The sequence below is a fragment of the Euprymna scolopes genome, chromosome 7 (assembly GCF_053919585.1).
Source record: "Euprymna scolopes isolate OS-2025 chromosome 7, ASM5391958v1, whole genome shotgun sequence".
Lineage (NCBI taxonomy): Eukaryota > Metazoa > Mollusca > Cephalopoda > Sepiida > Sepiolidae > Euprymna > Euprymna scolopes.
Window position 1 is genome coordinate 152778256 of NC_136488.1, and position 25662 is coordinate 152803917.

The 25662-nt window shown below is 33.9% G+C and overlaps 1 protein-coding gene across 1 annotated transcript in view; it reads left to right on the forward strand.

Moving 5' to 3' along the window:
* The window catches only part of LOC145280191 (methylthioribose-1-phosphate isomerase-like), a 31296-nt gene that overhangs the window by 517 nt on the left and 5117 nt on the right, over positions 1-25662 (forward strand). The window contains exons 2-4 of the mRNA XM_080131955.1: positions 12532-12773; positions 16134-16303; positions 25219-25620. Coding sequence (XP_079988081.1) covers positions 12532-12773; positions 16134-16303; positions 25219-25620 — 814 coding nt within the window. The remainder of the gene's footprint in view (positions 1-12531; positions 12774-16133; positions 16304-25218; positions 25621-25662) is intronic.

The window sequence follows — 25662 nt, forward strand, 5'->3', positions numbered from 1 at the left end:
TGGGGAGGGTGTTTAGTAACTAATCTGTGCTTCTACCTAACAATTTAGAAACGATATCGTGAAACTTGAATTTAACCGGGGGGGGGGTATTTAAAAATAGCGCCGTCCGTACCAAAAATGCAAAAGCACCGAACGAGTTTCTAAATTTCAGCACGGTACCTTCTCTGCATATATATATATATATATATATATATACATATTCATTCATTCATTGCTGACGCTTAGTTATTGTAAATATATTTCAAAGTTAAAATAAAATGTTTCCAACCGATATTCTTCATAACATTTCGAAGGCTTCTATAAGCCACGTGTCGGTCATGACTCATGCTGCTCCATCGTGTTAGCTATATTTTGGGGTATTTATGCAAAATACCAAATCATAACATTATTTTTTTTATGTAACAATAACAAATGATTTATTATTATATATTCGTTTTGGTAAATATTACCTTACGCTACAAAAGAACATCGACCACCCTAATTTTTTTTTTTACTGGTATTTAAGGTCGCTGACAACTTATCTGATCAAACCCGTCGCAATTTTACCGTTTGCATGGTATGGAACCTGGGACTACTTTGCCCTATTTCACCACCTTCGTTTGCACTACGCGCAATCGATTTCTTATTGACATGTACGTTCGTGCACGGATGCGCATTGTTACTCGACGTTTAACAAGGCGCATAAATACATGGCGGACATTTGAAATGACAAGATATTTTTCATAAAAAAAAATAAATGTTCATTTTTTTTTTCTGTGTGTGTTACGAAGTTTTGATGCTTTTTGATTGATCTAAAAATTAAGTTTTCACGAGCGGTTTACGAAAACATTTTTATAGTTTTCGTTCTTTTTTTTTTAGAAGGGGTGGAACTTGTGTAGTTTAACAGGTGCTTCTGCAGTTTAATTAAATGTTTTGGTTTTTTTTTCGTAAGTAAGGCGCCGCCATTTACCGAGTAGAATACCGTTTAACATTTCACAAAAATTCTGTTTACATTGAGGAGACGGGCGGGGTTGGTGGTGCTGCTTGTGCATTGTTGGTACCGTACTGAAATAATAACGTTATGAAAGCCATTCTTAACATGGGGAGAGTGTTTTGTAACTAATTTGTATTTCCACCTAACAATTTAATAACAAGAAAAAAGATATTGTGAAACTTGGGGTTTGTATTACACATAGATTCGAAAAAGTTGTCAAAAAACAAATATATAACAAATAAATGTTTATATTTTTTGTGTTTTTATTCAATGTAACATTTATTCAGCTCGAAAAACATACAGTGTTTACCGATGTATTCGAAAATTCAAGATGGCGTCTCACACCCTCTTTAACACCGTAAGTATGGAAAAAGGTGTTATAAATAAAAAAACTATACAAAATACTATTAAAAACCCGCTGAATATATGTCAACCTATGTCACGGTAATATATATTGAGCGAGTTTTTAACAGTATTTTATCCGGGTTTTATTTATAACATCTTTTTCCACACTTACCATCTTAAAGAGAGAATAAGACGCCATCTTCAATGTTCCAATACATCGGTAAACACTGTATGGTTTTCGAGCTGAATAAACATGTTACATTGAATAAAAAAACGAAAAATATATCCACTTTGGTAGAAAAGTAACTTATCTTGCCTTTGATAACATTTATTTGTTATATATTTGTTTTTTGGCAACTTTTTCGAATCTGTGTACAGTAATACAAACCCGAAACTTGAATTTAACCTGAAAAAACTATTTTAAAATAGCGTAGTACCAAAAATTCAAAAGCATCGAATCGAATCAGTGTCTTAATAATTATTTCAGCACGGTCGCACGGTACCTTCTCTGCATATTTTTTTGGTAAATGTTTATTTTAACTGTAACACAACACCGACTATTCTAGTTTGTGTTTTTAGAGATTATCGAGGCAGCTGAAACCGAATCTGGCATTTAAACACGGCGCAAATTTACCGTTTGCATGGTATTAACCTAGCATTACAAGTTGATTTTTTTCTTTTTAGATAATTGTTATTTTATCAACTTGCATGAAAAGAGCTATGTAAAAGATGCTTAAAACAGTTTGAATTATGCAAATATCATCAGTAGTTCAAAAGTTATGAGAATTTTAAGTGTCAAAATTTAGGCTTTTCCGTGGACATTTTTCTGTAGCAAAAGTGGGCTAAATTACGGACCTCAACATTAAAAAAAATTCGGTAATTTCGCCACCATTTATTTATTTTTCAAGCTATTCTCATGAAACTTGGCAGTCTTATTGTGTGCTCTTTCTGATTATCCAGTCAAATCTGATGTTTACCATAAACCATGAATTATAAATTCAGATGTACAAATTTCAATTTTTTTTTTAAATTGGCGCATGGTATCATACAGTGGGGGGTCTATTTATGAACAAAACTAAGTGTTATAGTAGTATTTAAATATAGCTTTATTGAAAATAGGCATTTTCTTGCCTCCTCACCAAAGGAGAGCTTAATCTTGGGTGTAGCCATTGAATGCCTAAAGAGCATTCATAGCCGGTATTTACTACTCCTTTCAAAGAAAAGAAAAAACATTGAGTAGATATGAGTTACTCTCAGAAATAAATCAAAGAAAATTTTTCATATAGATTTTGGATTTCTGTAAAAAATGGAAATTCCCATAGTCGATCAGAACCAGTCCAATTTTCAATTTTGTAAATCCTCTCTATCTTGCCCAAAATATACCCCTATTTTCTGAGATGCAATCATAAATCATACTCTACATGAATCCTCGATGTAACTTTCACAGTACCAGCATACCAGGAATCCTGATAAGCAACAACTATATATTCATCAGTTGATGGTAATTTTTGTCATTTCTATTCTGTTGTTTTCCTGAAAATTCAATTATGTAAACAAAGAAATAAAACGGTAATTTTTTACCTTGTTTCCACCTTAACATTTAAAATGATTACTTCCATAGGTTTTAGAGTATGCTGAAAACGAATATCGCATGTAAATTTTCTGCAAATAAGTAGTTTTCCGGATATTAAGCAATGTCATTTCCTATGTTATCGCTGGTGATCATCTCGGTGCGCGTAAGCGCGCAAATGCAACCCCCAAGAAACTATGCACAAATGCGCATACCAAGATGGCCACCAGCAATAACGTAAGAAATGACATTGCTTAATATCCGGAAAGCTACTTATTTGGGAAAAATTTAAATGCGATATTCGTTTTCAGCATACCCGAAAACCTTTAAAGGTAGTCATTTCAAAGAAAAATGTTAAGGTGGAAACAAGGTAAAAATTTACAAAATGCATCACAATGAAATTCTTTATCGAACCGCCTAATTATTATTATTATTATTATTATTATTATTATTTAAATATCCTCAATTAAAAAAAAAACTGGTTTGTTTTACAGATTCGAAAAAATGGTCTTGACAATGAGTTAAAAATAAATTAAAGTTTCATAATATCTTTTTTATTTAATTGTTAGGTGAAAGTACAGAATAGTTAACAAAAAAGACTCTTCCTTATCCATGTTAAGAATGGGTTTCTGAATAATAACGTTATTATTTCAGCATGGTAGTGTAAGTGTACAAGTACCTTTTTATTTGTTGTATGTTTTTTTTTAACCACTAAAAAACACAATCCTATCTTAAGTACAAATAAGAAGTTAAACGCGTGTACTTAGTATATTTTGTTGTTTTTTAACACTTTTAGTGCATGTGTACTAAAAGTATCAGAAACAACAAAATAGTATTGCTTGGAAATCAGATTAGAAATACTTGAAAATAATTTTTTTAAATTGACGAACTCAGAATAAAAAATGACTAGTCTAGTAAGACAGGTTTCTATTTTTAAGAGAATACTTTAGCGACCGTTTTTCTGTATGCAAATTTGATTTCTATAAAAGATAACATTTTAAAGAAAATTCCGCGCAATTAATAATTATCAAATATTTACATATTATACATGAAAATAATTCTGAAACTATTATCCATATGAAAATGGATGATATATGTCGATTTATCTGATCAATTTTGAAATATTCTTTGTCAACTTTGCTCGGTCGTAACTTTGCTTCCTGTGGTCGTAAAAAAAAAAATCAAAGTCCAGTAGAAATGGACTTCTATGCTTATATAGTCTGTAAAATTTCAGCCATATCCAATCAAATTTAACCCCATGCATATGTATCCAAACGTAACGTATAAAATGTAAACATTGAAAAAACTGTTTCCCTTTTTGTTGTCGTCATTTTTTACCGTTTTTTCATTTTTAACTTGGAGCATCAAAATATTGAACGCATAAAAGAAAATAAATTAACATCATTGGAATGCTTATTTTATTCTCTTTCCATCAATGTAATTCTTTTAAAAATTGACTAACAAATAAAAAAGATATGACTTGTTGAAGCACATTAGGTATGTAATATTGCCGATGTCCACAAAAGTACAGCATACACTTTTAATGCTAATTAACCCCTGGACCCTGGGATTATTTTGTGCCATTTGACTGCCTTCGTTAACGCTTTTCATACATGATGCATTCGTGAGTGACTTGTCACATCGTGGAGGAATCTTTAGCAGACATTTGAAATAGAAAGTTTTCAAAAAAAAAACATGGTTCATTTTTTTTGTGTGTGACATAGTTTTTAATGCTTTTTAATTAATCTAACGAGCGGTTTACAAAAAAATATATTTTTTTTAGGGGAGTATACAATTATAGAATTGTATAGTTTTTAACAAATTTTCCAATGTGTCTGTGGACAATAGAACAGATCCTACGACTGAAGAGTCACCTCGAGAACAACATCATGGAAGAGCCCATCCTCCAAGGCCTATGGATGGATCGACTACCTCCAAATATTACGCAAGTTCTGGTTCTGGTACCAGTTGAAACTCCCCTTGAGGTTGTGGCCGATTTAGCTGATAAAATTTATTCTCAGGCTCACCAAAGGATCCATCATATTGAAAATTACACTGGAAACTGCACACAACACCTGGAAGATGAGATGGCTCAGATACGGGCAGAGTTGAGAAACCTGAAACTCTCCTTACGCGAGAGACATTAGAGCCCATTGCCATGCACCTGGAACTGAAGACATACTTGCAGCTCAAGTCCTGGACGGAAAACTTACACAGACAAATGCTGGTACCACCAATCCTTTGGTAACCAGGCTCACAAATACCAATGCAATCACAATAGGGCCCAGGGAATGAATAGACTGACAGGCAACGATAATGATTCCTGTTGGGATATATTCACACAGTTGTCTCTTCTACGTATGGGACCATAATAATGGACTCAAATTTTTAGTGGATACTTGCCCTGCTATCAGTGTGCTACCACCCACCAACAAATTTATCCTGAAACCAACCTCCTTTTTACTCCCAGCAGTAACTAGTTCCACCATAGAAACTTACGGGAACAAGGAGCTCATCTTGAACATCAACTTCAGGCGTGATTTCAAGTTAAAACACCCTTGCTTGATGCCGACTTCTTGGCACATTATAACCTGATTGACCATATGAAAACAAGGATCTTGTCCGACAACAAAACTTCCATAAAGATTACAGCGACAGATTACAGCGACTCCATCGAGCTTGAATACAACTGGGATCAGCGTGGCAACACAGAACGACCCACACTATGCAGTAATCCTGCACCGGTACAAGGACCTTACTCAGCCCATGAAGCCTACTGACACAAGCGAACATAAGACTGTATACAACATAAAGACAACTGGACAGCTGGCCTATTCACAACCAAGAAAACTCCCTCCACATAAATTGGCATATGCCAAAAAAGCATTTGAAGAGATACTGGTAGACAACACCATCCGACCCTCAGATAGCCCATATGCTTCATCATTACATCTGGTACCCAAACCCTACAGTCAGTTCGGAATCTACGTGGATTACTGAAAACTCAATGCATCCACAGTGCCTAACCAGTAACCTATTCCTCACATTCACGATTTTGCCTCAAGTCTGCACAAGGCCCGCATTTTCTCAAAAATTGGCCTGACCAAGGCATATTATCAGAATCCAGTAGCCCTAGGGGACATTCCAAAAACAGCGGTCACAACCCTTTTTGGACTCCGTGAATTTACAAAAATGCCCTTCAGACTGCGTAATGCAGCCCAGATGCTCCAGAGGCTTATGGACAAAATTTTGCATGGCCTACCATACATCTGTGCTTACATCAACAACATCCTGGAGGCTAGCAGAGATGCTGATCTCCATGAAAAACACCTAGAAGTAGCATTTTGTCGTTTAACACATTATGGTCTCCGAAAGAACCCAGACAAATGCGAATTTGGAGCACAACACGTTGATGTTCTTGGATATCACACAGATGCTTGTGGAATCACTCCTCTGCCCAATAAAGTAAAAACTATCCAGGATCTCCCAATGTCCACGTCGATAAAGCAACTACAACGCTTCCTGGGGATGGTAAATTTTTACCACAGATTCATCCCGAGATGTTCATATTGCCTCAATACTCTAACTAATCTTCTACAGAGAAATAATAAAGCCATTTCTCTGGAGGGCAACCAAATAAAATCTTCCTAGCCAACTTTACTAAGTTAGCACACCACAATGAAGACATCCAGACTCAAATATATCTCACAATGGATGCCTCATACACTGGAGTTGGATCAGTTGTAGAACAGAAGTATGGTGATCAACGCAAACCTATTGCATTTTTCTCGGCTAAACTATCACCAGCTCAGTCCTAATACAGTACCTTCTCTAAAGAAGTTTTGGCTATTTACCTTGCCATCAAACACTTCCAGCATTTACTGTTTTAACCGACCAAAAACTGTTGACAACCTCCCTGTCAAACAACTCTGACAAATATACAGCTTATGAGATTAGACATGTAGGCTTCATCTCGCAGTTCACGTCTGATATCCAATATATAAAAGGAAAAGAGAATGCTGTTGCTGATGCCCTGTCCAGATCTGATTTCAACACAATACAAAACAGCCCACTCAGTCAAGATTTGATAGCTGCAGCCCAGAAATCCAATGCAACCCTCTCTGAAGTCTTAGCTAACACATCCCTGCAACTGAAGGAATTGCCAGCGCCTTTCAGCAGTAAAACATTGTATTGTGATACAAAACTGGATCAACTTAGAAGTTGCACAAATTGTCACATCCCAGCAAGCGTGCAATGGTCAGACTCTTCGCTGATTGTTTTGTTTCGCGAAACATGAATTCTAACATCCGGAATTGGGTATCAACATGTCTTGAGTGCAAGAAATGCAAGGTACAATGACACACGAAATCTCCATCAGGTACATTCAGCAACCCCGATGCACGTTTCAGTCACATCCACATTGACATAGTCGGACCTCTCTGAATATGCCAGAATACCAGTATCTCCTCACAATAGTTGACTATTTCTCCAGATGGTCAGTAGCAGTACCCATCAGAGATACCTCTGCTAACACAGTAGCAAAGACTGTCCTATCATCATTACCACAGACTGTGGTGCATAGTTCCAGTCTTCACTCTTTCAGGAGTTTACTCAGCTACCAAGACCACCGCTTATCATCCATATGCCAACGGCCTTGTGGAAAGGTTCCTCTATCCACAAAACATCCTACCAAAACTGGGTACATGAACTACTCTCATACTCTTATCAATACACAACTCACTCAAAAAGACTTGAATGTTCTCCAGCAGAAATAGTTTTCGACACAGAATTTTCTTTATCCCAACAATTTTTCGACGATACCATACCCAACCTCACTTTTGCAAGTTCTCAACATCGTTCGTAGCAAAAATCTTCAATATGATTCTTATCTCATCACAAGAGAGAGAGTGACAAGAAAAAAGACGAATGAAAAAAGGAAGGGAGAAAGAGAGAAACATGCATACATTAAAAAAACAAAGACACTGAAATATTGTTATTGTTAATAAATTTTAATGACAGCAGTTTGACCTTTGTCCCTTTTGCACCCGGTTACATCAACAAGTGGATCAGCAGCCATTGCCTGTCAATTTGTGCCAAGCTAATTTGTGCTGACATTTTGAAATATCTGCACCAGCCTGTTGCTGTGTACTGTATGAACAAGTCTGAGACGAGGTTTATTAATGCAGAAAGCCCCAGCTCCCCAAAAGGGAGCTTATCATTGCGCCACAGTCAGTTCAAGTTTTTTTTACCTACTTTTTTCTTCTTGCCTTCCACTTGTGTATCTATTTAACTAACCAGAGTTTTGTTCAACCGTTTGTTATTAAGATGCTGATCACAAATCCATCTAATCATAGGCCTGTCATTCCTTTGCATTCTGACAAAGACTGAATTAGGTTATTCGCACTTGCTCTAAACCTGTAGAAAATGTTAAATGTCCCCTTGTAAAATATTTTTGACTCCTAATGGGGGTATGTGACGAATGGATTCGCCAATCATTTTTATAACCACCGGTTGTGCTATGAAAACCTTTCCAAATTATTATAAAAATTGTTGAATTTTGGATTCAATCAGTTTGCCATTAACTATGCCACGGACCGCATTTGATTCTTGGCCGCTATCTTGGTTACTGCCAATTACTGATCTGAACTATGCCGCCATCTTTGTTCAACATAATGTCTCAAAACTTACCAGGTTATGGGCCTAGCCATCGTCTTTTCTTTGACGGATCGGAATCTAAATTCGAATTGTGGCAGGTAAAATTTCTGGGATATCTAAGGATTCGAAAACTACACAAAGTGATACAATCTCCAACAGAGAATCCTAACAACCCCAAATTTCTCAAAAAGAACGCGACTGTTTTTGCAGAACTGATTCAATGCTTAGACGATAGAAGTCTGTCTCTAATTATAAGAGAGGCATTGGATGACGGACAGAAAGCATTGAACATATTAAGAGAACATTATTTATCAAAAGGGAAACTGAAAATTATATCACTATATACAAAATAACGTCTCTGAAACGTAATGAGAATGAAACTATTACCGACTACGTTATAAGGGCAGAAACAACCGCCAATGCCTTAAAACTCTCAGGTGAAATAATATACGATAGCTTGTTGATATCAATGATCCTCAAGGGACTTCCAGCCGATTTTAAACCATTTACAACTGTTATAACTCAGAAAGACAAACCCATAATTGCACAGTTACGAAGAGACTAATTGTATGCTCATGGACAATAATAACTCCAGCAATATTATGAAGTTCAAAAATGCTTCTCGAAAGCAGACACCACCAAATTACGCACTTCACCGCAACGTGTTCCTCAAAAGTAATTTTCCCAAGAAAAAGAATAAAATTATCTGCTATAATTGTGGACGACCTAACCACAAAAGTTTCTAATGTCGATATAAATGCTCTAAAATGGACTCTGTAAAAAACATTGAGAACTTTGAGGAAGAACATACATTTCTATTCACATGTAACTTTGACATTACCACAAACGGTAAAAATCTCCTTGTAGACTGTGGTGCTACAGCACAGCACACATTATCACCAAGAAATTTGATTTTATTAAGTTTGATTCATACTTTAATCCACAAAGTCATTTTGTTGAACTGGCCGACGGTAGTCAAGTAAATGATATAGTCTTGAAAAGAGGCGATGTTAAAATATCACTAAAAAATAATAAAGGCGAAATCTGTAACTGTATTCTAAAAAATGTTTTGTTCATACCTACATTTAAGCAAGACATATTTTCCGTGCAGGCTGCAATTAAACAAGGCGCGAATATAATATTTGGCCAAAACAAGTCAAAATTGATATACCCCAATGGAACTGTATTTGACATTAAAGAAAATGGCCGACTATATTATTTAAAAAGTATGGTTCCCTCAAAAACTGCCTGTCATGACTTGGAAACCTGGCATAAAATTCTAGGACACTGCAATACAGCTGATATTAAAAAATTACCAAATGTAGTCGAAGGCATGAAAATAATACCTTCAGACGATCTCCCACATTGTGATGTGTGTGCACAGGGGAAAATGACAAAATATGTAAGCTGAACGCCAAACAAAAAAAGCTACGAAAATTCTCTCACTTGTGCATTGTGACTTAGCGGGTCCGATCAGCCCGATGGGGAGAAATAATCTAAGGTACGCTTTGAACTTTATTGATGATTTTTCCGGTTTAATTATAGTTTATTTTCTAAAAAACAAATCCGACAATATCCTCGTCACTAAGAAATATTTAGCTGATATTGCCCCATACGGTTCAGTAAAATGTATTTGCTCAGACAATGGGACTGAATTTACTAATAAAGACTTTGAACTTCTATTAATTAACTACCGTATTAAACATGAGAAATCTGCGCCGTATTCCCCCTTCCAAAATGGTACCACTGAAAGGGCTTGGCAAACCCTTTTTGAGATGACAAGATGCCTACTTATCGAATCAAAATTAGCTCATAGTTTATGGACGTATGCTTTAATGGCAGCAGCATATATCAAAAATAGATCATTCAATAAGAGGCTAGGAAAAACGCTGTATGAAGTGTTTTACGGTGTAAAACCTAAATTGAACAGAATGCATCTATTTGGTTCTGATTGTTTTGCATTTCCAGAAAACACCAGTAAACTAAATACTAAAAGGGAAAAAGGTATTTTCGTAGGTTACGATAAAAACAGTCCGGCATATTTAATCTATTTTTCAACCCAAAATGCCATAAAAAGGGTTAGATCTGTAAAATTCAACGATAAATATTAAAAAATGGCGATCCAGTGGATGAAAAATGTAAAATATTACCTAGCATCTTAATCGGTCACAATGAAAATATTAATAACGACGACGACAATTACAGTAGAACTTCTGATAAGAATATTAACCAGACACATTGATACTCAATAAGGGAACGAAAAAGACCAGACTTCTTACAAATTGAAAAGATACAAGATTACGCCGTGGATTACTGTTATTCGTTGAACAGCGCACCGGAAAGTTATAATGAGGTGATTATTTCAGAAAATCACCAAGAATGGGAACAAGCTATGATATCCGAATTGAAAGCTTTATCTGAAAATAACAACAGATAAAAATATAATTTCTTCACGTTGGGTTTTTTTCCAAAAAAATCAGCTTCTGGCAGTGAAACTTTTAAAGCAAGATTTGTTGCAAAAGGTTTCTCACAAATTTCTGGAGTGGAATATTTTGCAACATTTTCACCAACGACAAATTTAACGACAATTAGAATTTTATTACAACTTGCCGCTCAATACAATTTAAAAATACATCAAATGGATGTAAAAAATGCTTATTTAAATACTCCGATTGACTGTGAAATCTATATTTACCCTCCAGAGGGATTTAAAATGAAAAATAAAAATTGGGTGCGGAAATTAAATAAATCGTTATATGGACTAAAACAAAGTGCACACAATTGGAATTTAACACTCCATAATTATTTATTAGAACAGGAATTCAAGCAATGTCCCGTAGATGCGTGCATGTATACCAAAAATATAGGTAATAAATTGTTGATTTTGGTTTTTTGTGTAAACCTTTAGCAAATTTTTGTAAATACTAAGAAAAAAAAATTTGGTCATTATTAACAGCTGCAGCATTCATAATATTTCCCATTTATATAAATAGAAGTGGTTCATCATATATATATATATATATATATATATATATATGTATTTATGATCCAGTAACTTCGTCAGACTTTACAGAAAAGTCTGAAGTTACTGGATCGTAAATATGATTCAGTAACCGAAACATGTGTAACTAAACAGATAAAACGGTAATAAAAAAAATAAAACACACACACACACATATATATATGAATGTAGCCAACTCCCCAAGTGACAGTGTTTCTGTGGAACGAACTGGATCCGGACTTGGCACATCCAGATTCTCAGTTTATGTTGTTAACCAGTTAGTCACCATCACCACCCTGCTGCGTGCTGACTATACAACATGGAGCAGAGCACGTATGAGCAGTAGGAAAATATCAGCAGCAGCTGTAAGATAGCTTGCAGGGATATTAGCAGCAGTAGCCGAAAAAAGGCACATATGTAAATTAGGAAGAGCGTGCGAGCTGACATGAAAAGAAAAAAGGACATCACGTGGTTGAGAGAAGCAAAGTGCGTATTGAAAAAGATGGACGTGTTAAATCAAAGGCTAATGCCAGCATGAGATCGGAGAAGAAAAATGTATGCCAGACGAGATGGAGGATAGTGAGCGACTTTTAAACTGGTGTTGAGACGGGGAGAAAGAAAAACGGTAATAAACAACTTATGTTAAAAAGAAAGAAAATAAGAGTTGAATTTCCTATTTATTCATTTTTGTTTGTTTGTTCCTGCCACGTTACAAACAGATCTCCAACTGCCGACACGATGAATCGTGTAATAAGCTGGATAATTTGTGCGTATCGGTGAATCAATCCTCGTAGTGATACAATGTTATGCTTGTTCTTTTCAAAAACAGAATTTACACTTTGATCCTCCTAAAAAATTTTTTAAAAGTGCACTTATAGAAGATCGGCTACATTAGTTGAAGCATGTATTTTTTATAATTTTCAGTATTTGAATATTTATTGCTTGCATCATTTTTTGTTTTTATGTGTTTATCCTTTTTTCTTTTAGGTGCGTGGTGCACCTGCTATTGCCATTGTTGGATGCCTTGGCTTAATTGTTGAGCTGAAAACTCGTCTAAATGATTTCTCGACAGCAACAAGTGTCTGTGACTTCATTACAAACCAATTGCAATATTTGGTAACAGCTCGGCCAACGGCAGTTAACATGAAAGAAGCTGCATGCAAACTCTCATTACTCGTCAAAGAAATGTCCACGCAGAAAGACGTCACTGTTGAGCAGGTGGTCACAAAGTTAGTATTATTATCTTATGTTTCTTAGTCATTTAAACTTGAAGAATATATGTTAGTATCATATAACATGGTTTCCTAAATATCAGCTGAAAAATCAGTATTGTTTTGTGTATTAAAATGCTTAAAAATATTATGGTAAGAACCAAAAATATTGATGTCAACTTTCCTATTGTACAATTTACGCCACTTGTTTCGCTATAAATTAACAACCACAACAACAACCATCTCCATAAATCTTTTAAGAGTAGCAGAAATCAGTCTCTCGTTTTCCTATTCTCTTGTTCCCCTTTCTATATATTTTATTTATAATTATATTTATATTTCATTCTTTTTATTTTTAATCTTTCTGTACAAAATTTATGATTTACTTGCTGGAAATTTTTCAAAATTCTATTGTCTTTCCAAATTCCAATCATTAATTTTTATAATTTATTCCGGTCATATTTTCGTTTACTGAAAAGAATTTTTTTTTTAAATATGTATTTAGTACACATTTAAATCTCAATTATTTCATTAAAATGTGTTGGGGGCGGGGGGATATTATAAAAAATAAATGAACCGGATATAAGTTGCTTTAATGCTTATACAGTATGAGGCCCAGGTGAAAATTGCATTTCAAGTTAAATAAGAATAAAAATTAGTTTTATTGTATTTTGTCAATCCGCCATTGATGAGATCCAGAATTCTATTAATCAGTGGGAGATAAGTCAGTCTGTCATTTAACAAAGTAATAATGAATATCAAATCAGCAAAATACGGAAACTGATTTTTATTTTTAATTAAAATTCTATTTGATCATTTTTTTACTAATTTTTGAAGATACTTATTTTTGCATGATGCATAAGTATATCAGAGAGTTTTTATTATAACATATCATTTTCCAGGGAGTGTAATTTGGTATGGCTGTGTGTTGCAAACATTTGTTAGGTTCTGAATGTGGCAACCAGCTCCCTGCGTGTCAAACACTATAAAACGATAGGCACAACCACTTTAGATTAAGGGATTGATATGTTGTCAGCTATGTCTTCTTAACAGATCTTCTCTTAGAGTTTGCAACATCATTACTGGATGGACCACTCTGTTGGAATTTAACATTGTATGAAATAAGCAGAAAAGACGAGAAGAAATATGCTGATCAACTTGAAAGATGCTGTCATCAGTAAAAGGCAGTTATCTACCTCTGTTTTTGCTCAATCTAAAGAGTTAATAAATGCCTTTTTTAGAATCAGCCAGTATCTGCAGGTTATCATCCCAAACCAACACTAATCGCCAGTAACCAACAGTGCTGACAATCACAGTCAGTGGCTTCAACTAGCTGCCACTGGAAAAAAATGCCCAACAGTGGAAGCCAGGTTATTTCATTTGGGCCATAGCTGCCAATGTCCACTATTTTCCAGGGACAGCAATGGCCACAAACAACAACTGTGGTTTAATTTGTTTTTGAGGATGGGGAGTTCCTTTAACGATTCTGTTCTGGATCTGTCATGCTTACACTGGGCAACGCTGGTTAACGGGTCCTGCTAGTATATTATAAAAATAGAATTCTTTTATTTTAACATTTAAGGAACATTCTAACAACATGAGAGGTTGGCAAGTCACACTTCCAAACTCATTATGTCTTTCTTTGTGACTGAAAATGATAGAAAGAGGGAGAGAGACATGTGTAACATTATACACCTTTTTTAAAAGCCAGTTCAGGATAATCTTCCGTAACATTTTAATGCATCCAACATGTTGTAGATGAAAGTCTTGCAAAGAAACAGAGGAAAGGAAAGAAATTTGTCTAAAACTGAAAAAGTGAGTCAAAAGGCATTTAATCTAGGTATTTTTAACAATACCCTGTCTCTTGTTTTAAACAGTTAATTTCTTGCATCAAAATGCCTTTTTTAAAGACGCTCTCATCACCCATGTGTTGCTTGCTGTTATTTTTTGGCTATGTCTAAAACACATGCTTTTTCTGTTCATGTGTCAAACACGTGCTTCTCCAAACTTCTCCACTAATGTTTGAACATGTGCTTCTCTGAACAACACTTCTCTGTCCTCATATGTTCTTTTATTTGATGTGATATCACATCGCACAGCCGGCTTGGTCATTTGCATATATTGTCATACACTGCTGCTGCTGCTGTTGCTAACAGCGCTAGCAGTTCTGTTACACATAAACATATATTTTGCTATTAAATTTAAATTTTATCACTTAAAGCGAAGCTGATGTGCATCACAAAACTATAGGCACATTCCTTTTACATCAAGGATTTGATATAACGTTAGCAATGTCTGCTTGATGGTTCTTCTCTTCAAGTTCTCAGATTCATTACTGGCTGGAACCGTTCCGCTGGAATCAAAAACCTGTATAAAATAAGAAACAGACACATTTTCTCATAAAAATAGAAATTCATGTAAACATTTAAGGTGCATTTTGTTTAACTCAGAGAGTTGAAGCATGCGATCCATTGCTTTCATGGACCCAATTTTAACTCTTTGGATGGCCCCCAGGCTTTATCTGATTGTTTTTTTTCATAAAGAAAAAAGAGAGAGAGAGAGAGAGAGAGAGAGTTAGAGAGAAACATGAATATATATTTTATGAAATTTCAACAGATTTTTGTGAAGGTTAACCCGTTTAGTGAAGACGATATCAGCCACATTGATCTGATGTTTTTACTTGTTAATCTCGATTGCATAGACAACAAAGCCCATTGATGTGGGCTGACATTTTTTGAAGTGAAAACAGCAGCACACACTTTATTTTAGATGTCTACCTTTATTAGGACAAGGAAATAAGGGTAGAAAGCGTTTAAATGTGGGGAGCTCAAGAGCTCCAAACAAAGGGCTCATTATTATTGCGCCACATTACTTGGCATACGATTTTTATTTGTGCCATACTGTATGAGCACCAAATAAAACTTCATAATCAATATCCTGGTCTCCTGATTTTATAACTCTTTTCCATCATTGGAGATTATCTCCCTTGAATAAGAACTTTTTAGTCTATATATAATTATAAATAGATATCTCTGTATGAAACTATTCTAAGCTGAATGAATTACATCACTCTTGTTTCTTTAGTACAAGCATTATCTAATATATTAAAGGCTTACTTTTGAAATCACGACTCTATAATAATACATACGAAATCTGGACAAATTAAGATATCATATTTAAGCGTAATTTTACGACCGGGCAAAGCAAATTACCCCCCGCCCCCTCCCAACAATATATTATATATTACTATATATTATATTTGAAGGGTTCATCTGCATATAAATATTGCCTTCACTATGTTACCCATTTTATCAAGTTTAATCCTGTTGTATTTGAATGAGTAAAACTAATTATGATATTATTTTTGTCAAATTTTAGAGTTACTGACAAAGTGGAAGAAATGCTGGAGAAGGATGTGGCTGACAACAAGAGTATTGGTAAACATGGTGCCAACAGCATCTTGCAACGCTGCAATAACAAACCGGTTTCTGTCCTAACGCATTGCAATACAGGTTCATTGGCGACAGCAGGATATGGAACAGCACTCGGTTAGTTTGGAAATGGGAATGATACCTGGCATTGCCCAGGATGATATATCCATGAAATTTTTTTTATCATGGAATATAATATACACTTTAATTTTGTTCATTATTCCTCACATTCGATGAATGCTGTTTCTGCAAAGGGGGAAATTGTGGTTCTTGTCCAGAAATCCACCAATATTAAAAAACAAAAATAGTGGAACATCTGTATGATAGATGTATCTGTGAAAAAATTAAAATATCATATTCCAAATATCACGTAAATTGATCACGTTGTTTTATTTTTATATAAAGAAAATCATTTTTAAACGATTAATGGGAATCCATAGACATTATAATATCAATCTAGTAAGTATGAATTATTGTTGAGTTATCTAGGCTTGTTTCTTGAATTCATTTTTAAATGGTTGGCAAGACGACTACTCTTCGGATACTCATAAAATTTGATTTTCTTGTATAAAAATAAAACTACTTGATCAATTGACGTGATTTTTGGAATATGATTTCGTTTTCATCACGAGTACATACATCATACATATTTTATTTTTGTTTTTTAATATAGGGAGAATTCTGAACAAGGACCAAAATTGCAAGTTATGGGTCAAAATCTATCAATCTAACATTTATCATTGGCTAGTTTTTGACCTTGAAAAGTTTTTGTTTTTAGTTCCTTATATCAAGTGGCTTCATGCCTTGTCTGGAGCGATTTGCATTAAAAAAAAAAGGTCTGACTCTGGAAGTCTTTAAAAACATCTAAATCTTAAGTGTCTGCTATCTGTCCTGTTGCAGCAATGTCTTCAATGGTTTGGACTTGTAACTTATCCACATTACTGTCTGAGTGGTGCACTGTGTTGATGGACAGCTGAGAACTTGGACAATAACAAAAAGGACTTGGCTGAACTCTCTGGTGCATGGGTGATCAGCCTTTGATAATGAAATTGCGATTAGTTAACACTCTTAAATCCTAAATACTGTATGACATATTTCTGGCTTAACACTGTCTTCATTTTGACTGTTCAAGAATAGCTGGGGATTGTTTTGCTAAATATTAAGATAATCTCACAGATAAAAATTTAGGGGTTATGGTCCAGTGAGTATGAAGCCCATTCAAGATTACATCTCTTACTAATGAGACGATCACCATAGTATCCCTGCAGTGATTTCACTGAGTCATTTGCAGTATGGACCAACTGTCTTATCTCTCACAACATCCCTTTGTCTGCTCCAGATTTTTTAATGGCCACTAGACAATGCTCAGTATTGATCAATGTAGTGGTTCATGTTTGAAGTAAAAAATAAAAAAAAGGACTGTTGGACATGCATGATTAAAACTTGGTGGACAAGACATTGAAGTTTATTTGTATCATATATGATTGAATTGCAGATAAGAATGTGAATTTTTTTAATGATTTAAAAATTTAAAGATGTTTTTAAAAATGGTTGAAAAATAGAAAAAAAAAGTTCTGGCTTGAATTATTAAAGTTTATAATAGTGATTCTGTTGCTCCCCAAAAAATCTAATTTTTAAATCCCAATTCCAGTTAATTATCCCAACAATAGATTATTGGAAAGACTCAAGTATTAAGGTTCATTTGTGTTCCTAAATAATTAAAGACAAAATGAATTTACTTATATGTCTCTATCAGATTTAAAAGCCAGAAGTGTTTATTTAGATTCTTGGGCTTGTGTTACTGTACACATAGATTCGAAAAAGTTGTCAAAAAACAAATATATAACAAATGTCATCAAAGGCAAGATAAGTTACTCTTCTACCTATCTGCAAAAGTTTTTAGTGGTTTTACTCACTTTAAAATGTGTAATCGCTTTGAAAATCATACAATGTTTATCGATATATTTTAAAAAAGCAAAATGGCAGTGTGCTCGCTGTTGAATATGGTAAGTTTGGGAAAATGAGTTCAAACTAAATAATTACATAAAATACTGTTAGAAACCCACTGAATATATGTCCGCCTATGTCATGGTAATATATATTGAGTGAGTTTCTAATAATATTTTGTATAATTATTTAGCTTGAACTCATTTTCCCAAACTTACCATATGCAATAGCGAGCACACCACCATTTTGCTTTTTAAAATATACCGATAAACACTGTATGATTTTCGAACTGAAGAAGATGAAAAGGTCCTTGCCCACAAGATTTCAAAAATGGTTTTGTACTGCTGAGGCAGGAAAGGATACTCTTAGCAACAGTACTCCATATCAGGATATACTTGGCTCTTATGTTTGTAGAGGATTGCATTGAGAGTTAAAGATGTTGATTAATGGTAAAACATTCACAATGCTTGCTCACTCATTAGAGTAAGAAGTTTGAATCGCAAGAGGTCATTGTCTTTTTCCAGAAGAGTCTGGGTTATTAGTAAAAATAAAAAAACAAAAACAATTATTAGAATTAAATTACATTTTTGCCTTTAAAAATTAAAAAAATTTTCAGATTTTCTTTTATAAATGAATCACCACTTATCAGGGCCCGGACGCCACTCAAGGATAAGGGTTAATGAGTGTACAGTGCTCAAGTAGTAGTGAAAATTTTGTAAATTGGATTACATAAAGGGATGGCTTATCAAGAATTTGTTCATATTAGACTTGAAGACAATCATATCGTAGTTCGTAAGCAGGAAAATGGAAGAGAGTTCCACAGTCGTGCAGTTCTAAGAAAGAAGCTTTGTTCATGGAATCTACGTTTAGGTTTAGGCACAGATAAAGAGTGAGGAAAATTATTGATAGTGGTTTCAGACGACTGTTTTTTTGTGTAAGTCAGGCGAGGGGGACCATAGATTGGAGCTCAGACAAGCACTTGCCATGAAAAAGCAGAGACAGGCTCGCAACGTCCCTCTTGTGTGAAAGAGGTTGCAGGAAAGAGAAAAGGGCATCCCCCACTAGGCTACAAAGTCTATTTTGAACTCTGTCAAGACAGGATAAGCTGCTTCTATCAGCTCCTGCCCAAATGTGGCAACAGTACTCCATCCTTGGGCATACTTGGCTCTTATACAGGTAGAGAATTGCATCAACAGTGAGATATCTACTGGAGTGGTAGAATGCTCCAACCATTTTTCAAGCAACCTTGGCAACAGATTTGATGTACGTGTTCCATCTCAGATCAGGAGTAAAAGTCAAACCTAGAAGCTTGTTAAAACATGGAGCCTCTCCAAGATGAGAGCCATTTATTTCAATTGATGCCAGACAGGGATCAGTGTTGATGATGGAAAGATAGAAACTTGGTTTTAGATGCATTAACTAGCCACCTCTTTCTCTATTGCACCACTTGATTAAGATCAGAGGAGAGAGATCAGAAAGAGCTTGGTTGTTTACGCCCTTTGAAGTGTTGCCATAAGTGTTGTCAGCATAAATGTGTACAAATGATCTTAGGATGTGATTTGGGTGATCATTTATGTAGATCAGGAATAGTTGGGTCCAGGATGGACCCCTGAAGGACTCCAGCATTAATACTGTGAGCTTCTGATTTCTGCCCATCAACCACTACTCTTATGAATCTATCAGAGAGAAATGATTTAATAATTTAAAAGATATTTCCAGTTATGCCATAGCTGAAGATTTTGTGGAGTAGACCTTTATACCATAACCTATCAAAAGACTTTGATATGTCTAGGGCAATTGCCCTATTCGCTAATCCTATGAGATATGACTGTTAGCACACCTGCTGTAGATCTAGCAGAACAGAAACCATATTGCATGTTACTGAGGAGGTTATTTTTGCTGAGGTGGTTGACTACTACTCCATTTAAGAGATTCCAGGAACTTACTCGTGATGTACAGGAGACTGATTGGTCTGTATTGAGAGGGAGATGAGCGATCACCTCTGAATTTTTAAATACTGGACATACTGAGGAGGTTTTCCCGGGTGTTAGGAAGCAATTTTTAAGACAATATTTAAACAGTTTTGTAAGTAGGGGAGCTAGTTCAGGTTGAAGCTTTTTGAGCACTATAATAGGAATACCGTCAGGGCCAGTTGCTTTACTGGAATCATTATATGGACGGCAGCATTGTTAGGGAGCAGTAACTCCAATTTCTTCTTAGTCAGATAAATAACAAACAAGATTTTTTTTTTTTTTCTGAACACAAAAATATTTGAAAACCAAAACATTGTATAAAAATGTATCAGTATATAATTGTACAAACATTTATTGATAAGTCTGTGGAAGAAAATATAATTTTAAAAAAACAACTTTTGAATTAAAGTAACATTGGACCCCCCCCCCCCCCAAAAAAAAACAAACACATTTTTTAAATTAAAGTAAAATTGAATTTTTTTCCACACAATTTAATAATTTAAATTAAACATTTTTTCGAATAAAAGCAACATTGGAATTTTTTATTTTCCTGAAACATTTTTTGAATTAACTTGTCACTGTAACAAAATTGTTTAATATTTTTGGTGACACCTTTTGAAGGGTCAACAAAGTTATATCTATTATATACCCCTATAAATTTTTTTTTTTTTTTTGTGTATTGATATTCATATTAAAAACCCGTTTTGTTTATTTATTTAAAAAGAAAATACAACTTTGTTATATATGAGGCATGGAATTGCGCTCATCTGCAAAAATTCTAGCTAATTTGAATATTCTTTTAAACATTCATTTTAATTAATTCCTTATTAGTGTTTTCGGTTTTCTTATGGGATGATCATTTTTAGTTAACTATTACGTGTAATTATATTCATGCAGATATTCTACATGATTTATACTTGTGTAATATTTGCGTAAAAAAGTTATAGTAAGCACAAACCTGTTTCTATATATACTTAGGTATGCGTATATATATTTATTTAAAAAATTTTGCCTACCAAACTCATCTGTCGGATTTTGGTCTACAAACATGAAACTTCATATATAGGGTACTCGAATCCATGTGAAACTTTATATTTGGGTTTTAGCCAGGTAAAATCGATACAAAAGTGTGAAAATTAAAAAAAAATATTTTGCCAGGTGAAGGTCAAACACTGGCATTATGAATATGCATGCATCATAATCATGTTTTAATTTTTAGCCTTGCAACAAACATGTCTTCATAGCTCAGTCATTAAGGACAGAGGAAAAAATTAAATCATAGGATAAATGTTTTGCTTTCGATTCTCGGTGAACTTGGACAACTTGTCATTTTTGAATCGGGTTTTAAAATAAAGTTTCTGAAGAATTTCCCTGAGAGAATGAGTTATCATTTCCTGTTCTATGAATGAGAAGCACCACCTGGCGACAGTTCAATGACTCTCCCCCACACACACAAAATGCTGCCGTCCATGCAATGCCTTTTTTTTTTTTTTTTTTTTTTTTAATACAATGGAATCTCCAGCTACAAAATTAATTACTTCTGGTTTGGTTTTTGTATCTTGAAATGTTTGTATGCTTAAAGACGTTTTACATGTAAATCATCTAATCTATTCCAAGTCCTATGAAAACGCTTGTTAAATTTTATAATAAAGGTAAAACCAGAATGAAATAGGAGCCAAATAGTAACTAACCTAAGGCTTAATTCTTCCACTTGTTTTTTTTTTCTTTTCTTTGATATCCAAATATAAAATTCTATTTAATATAAATAAATTAATATAAATTTTTTTTTTTTAATTGTTATTTTTATCATTACGCATAATTATAAAAATAACAATCAAATCGAGATGCATATGGAAGAAAATGGATTCAAAATAAAATGGATTATTTTCTTTCTTGCGAGTTCGAAGAAAAATAAACTCCTCCACTCATTACAAAAATTTCAGGTGTACAATAAAAATTAAAACAGAAAATCTTTTTTCAATCTATATTTTTCAAAAGTGGTAAAAATTTTAATGCTTACATTAATTTTTTCAATTTTAAAAATAATTTGGCGGTTATTGTACTCTTCAGTCATGAAGAGTAAAAAGTCAAACAACATGGTGATTGAATGAATATCAGCACCATGCATAAGAGTTCCGACTTTTTTCTTTTCATACAATATTTGTTTTACTTATATATAGAAATTAAATATAATAGACAATTTTTGTATTGTTTTAGTTACTCGGACAATTATTCTCATCTTGGTGTTATTGGTACAACGTTTCGGCCGTTGTAACCTTCCTCAGGTGTTAAATTTATGTTTCCATTTCTCAACTAAGAGAAAAGAGCTGGTTTTCTCCAACATCGTTGGGAAACAAATAAATAAAACAGTGGAAAGCTTAACTGGCCTGTAGCCAGATGTTCATTTCTGTGCCTGCGTGAACTCATTCACTTCTGCAAGTCACCTTTTTGATTGTGATCATTAAATTTAAACACTTTTCACTTCCTCTTGCATCATAGCGTAGCAGTAAGATGTCAACTTTTCTTTCACTTTCTTTTCCGCCTTTGCACCACGGGTTTGAGCCTGCTTGCCTACTACTATCTTTTTTTTTTTTTTTTTTTTTTTGCTCCAAACACCCAGGCAACGATGGGCACCCCTGCTAGTTTATTATAAGAAAGAAAAATTTCATACATCAAAATACTGTGAACAAATATAGAAACCAGTTTATTATCGAAAGTGTTCAAATTATTGGCTATTGTGGTCCATGAACAGCTGACAACGCTCACTGATTTAATCGAAAATGTTCCTAATCAGTTCAATTGGTATGTTAACACATCTTCTTTCAATGATTGCTTTCAACTCATTCACTGTAGCTCGTTTTGTGGTGTGAACCCTGTGTTTAACATGCCCCCACTCACCCACCCAACTCCGCCCCAAAAAAAGAGAAAAATCCGGGGGGAGGGGGTCAAATCCGGTGAGAATGGACAGTACTCAATACTTCTTCTTCGTCCAAACTGTTTTGCAAGTGACTATCAAGATATGCTCTTACGTCATAATGATAGTGGAGAAGTGCTCCATCCTGCTGGAAGTGCCATTTTTTATTTTTTATTCCTAAACATCTCTTGGGAACATAGTATATCATATTAATGTAGCAAGTTGAGATAATTTAAAGGGTGTATATATTTTGCTGGGACACCCTGTATATGCTGTCAATATCAGTAAAGAAAAAAAAATGTTTTACGAAACAGCAGATAGACATCCTTGTGTATTTTCGTTTTTTTTTTGTTTTTTTAAAAAAAAACACAACGCAAGAGAGATAACTCCAAGGTAATTTTTTTTAAAATTACCTCCCTTGGGCTGAGTATATATTTTTGCTATTTTTTTTCATTTGTGAATTTGTAATTAGAGGAATCCAAATGCGGTTAAATTCTTTACTAGGACAATTTTGTTGTTATTATTTTTTCTTTATATTGCAAATAAATATTTTATTATTTATATTGTAATATATAGTTTAATTTTCATACAATTTTTAAAATATATTGTCTTTAAATAAATTAAATAATATACATTTTTGTTGTTTTTTGGTTTCAAAACTAATGAATATGAAAGCCTGCGCAATCTGTTATGGTCGTTGCTGCCAATTACGTTCAATTAATAAAGTTACAGAAAAATTTAAACTGTCGAATAAAAAGTTATACTTCTGAAAACCCCTTTATGTGCCCTTTACAAATTATGAATGAAATTGTTGAAGTTTTACCTATAACTGACATGTGTTTTCTGGAGTTTGTAAACTCCTTCTTTGAACTCATTTAATGTTTAATCAGCTAATCAAGTTGATTTATAGATGGTTCATAAAAGAGCCACAAGTTTAGGTCACAAAAGAGACAGGAGTGTATCCACAAATCTTCTCTTACTGGTATAATTTCCTTCATGAAATTTGTGGTATGTGCTTAATTGACAATTTCGCTGAAATAGGTGGTCCTCGTCGAACAATTGAAATTGATAAAAGTAAATTTATGCAACGCAAATACAATCGTGGACGATACAACTAAGGATGATAGGTTCTTGGTATGGTTATGTGTGAAAAAAATGTGACAATGATGGTACCAGTTGAAAAAAAATGCCGAAATTCTTTTACCCATCATTCATTAATATGTTCGACCAGGAACGCACATTATAACTGATGGCTGATGAGCATATTATGTCCTGCCTAACCACTTTGTGGAGAAACATAAGTACAATTTTATGGATCCTGATAATACAACTATACATACAAATATGATTGAACGATTGTGGAATATAAAGTAAGACCGGAACGTACAAAATTTGATGCCACCAATTAAAAAAAAAAAAAATTCAGCAATATTATCTACTGGATTCGTACTTATTATGTAGTTTCAAATTGAATTATTCATATTTTTGAAACTCTTAATTCTTTTGAAACTAATTTCTATGAAAATATATTTTTGTAACTAATATGAATATTTTAACGGAAATTAATAAAATATTTATATTTCATTAATTTCTTTTAAAATATTCATATTTTTTGAATTATTGAATGTATTTTTAAAAAATTACAAAACAGCAAAACATATTTAAAAGATTTTTTTTTACCTATATTCTAATATTTCAATACTGTAAAAAGAAACAAGTCAGAAATTTTATGTATGGTGAAGATTTTTCTCAATCACCGCATTGTTCAACTTCTTGATCTTCATAACTGAAGAGTACAATAAGTTAAACTGCCAAATTACCAAATTATTTTAATTGGGAGGCGGATAAGTAGAAAAAATAAATTCAAATAAAAAAAAAAAGTTTTCCAGATAAAGATCAACAAATATTTCAAGAAAATTACTAAAAATATTTAAATCAAATAAAACCCCAATTTTTAAAAGATTATCAAAGAATTAGGTGCCTGAAAAATAGTCTTTCTGTCACTTGTATCTTTTGTATGTGAAAACAAAAAAAATTTCATATATTCACAAGCTGAATCTTTCATAATAAGAGGTTCAACTGTATAAACAATTTATTTTTTTAATATTTACATACTTTATTTTTTTTTTCCTACAAAAAAATGGTTTAATAAAATATCTAATGTAATTAATTATTGCATCCTCTTTCCATTCTGTTAGGTATCATTCGTTCCCTACATGAGCAAAAGCGACTTGAACATGTCTACTGCACAGAGACACGTCCTTATAACCAAGGTTCTCGTCTGACAGCCTATGAGATCTTCCATGAACAAATGCCCGGCACTTTAATCTGTGACAGCATGGTCGCTATGTTAATGAAGAGCAAGAAGATCTCTGCCGTGGTTGTTGGAGCCGATCGAGTGGTGGCCAACGGAGACACGGCTAACAAGATAGGAACCTACCAGCTTGCTGTTGTTGCAAAATATCATGGAATACCATTCTATGTCGCTGCCCCTAGTACGTCATGTGACATGGACCTGCCAAATGGAGAGAAGATTGTGATCGAGGAAAGGAGTCCTAAAGAGATAACCAGAATCAAAGATGTCCCCATTGCACCTGAAGGTGGGTTTGCATTTCGTTGTTCTAATTTGTTGTCATTTGTAA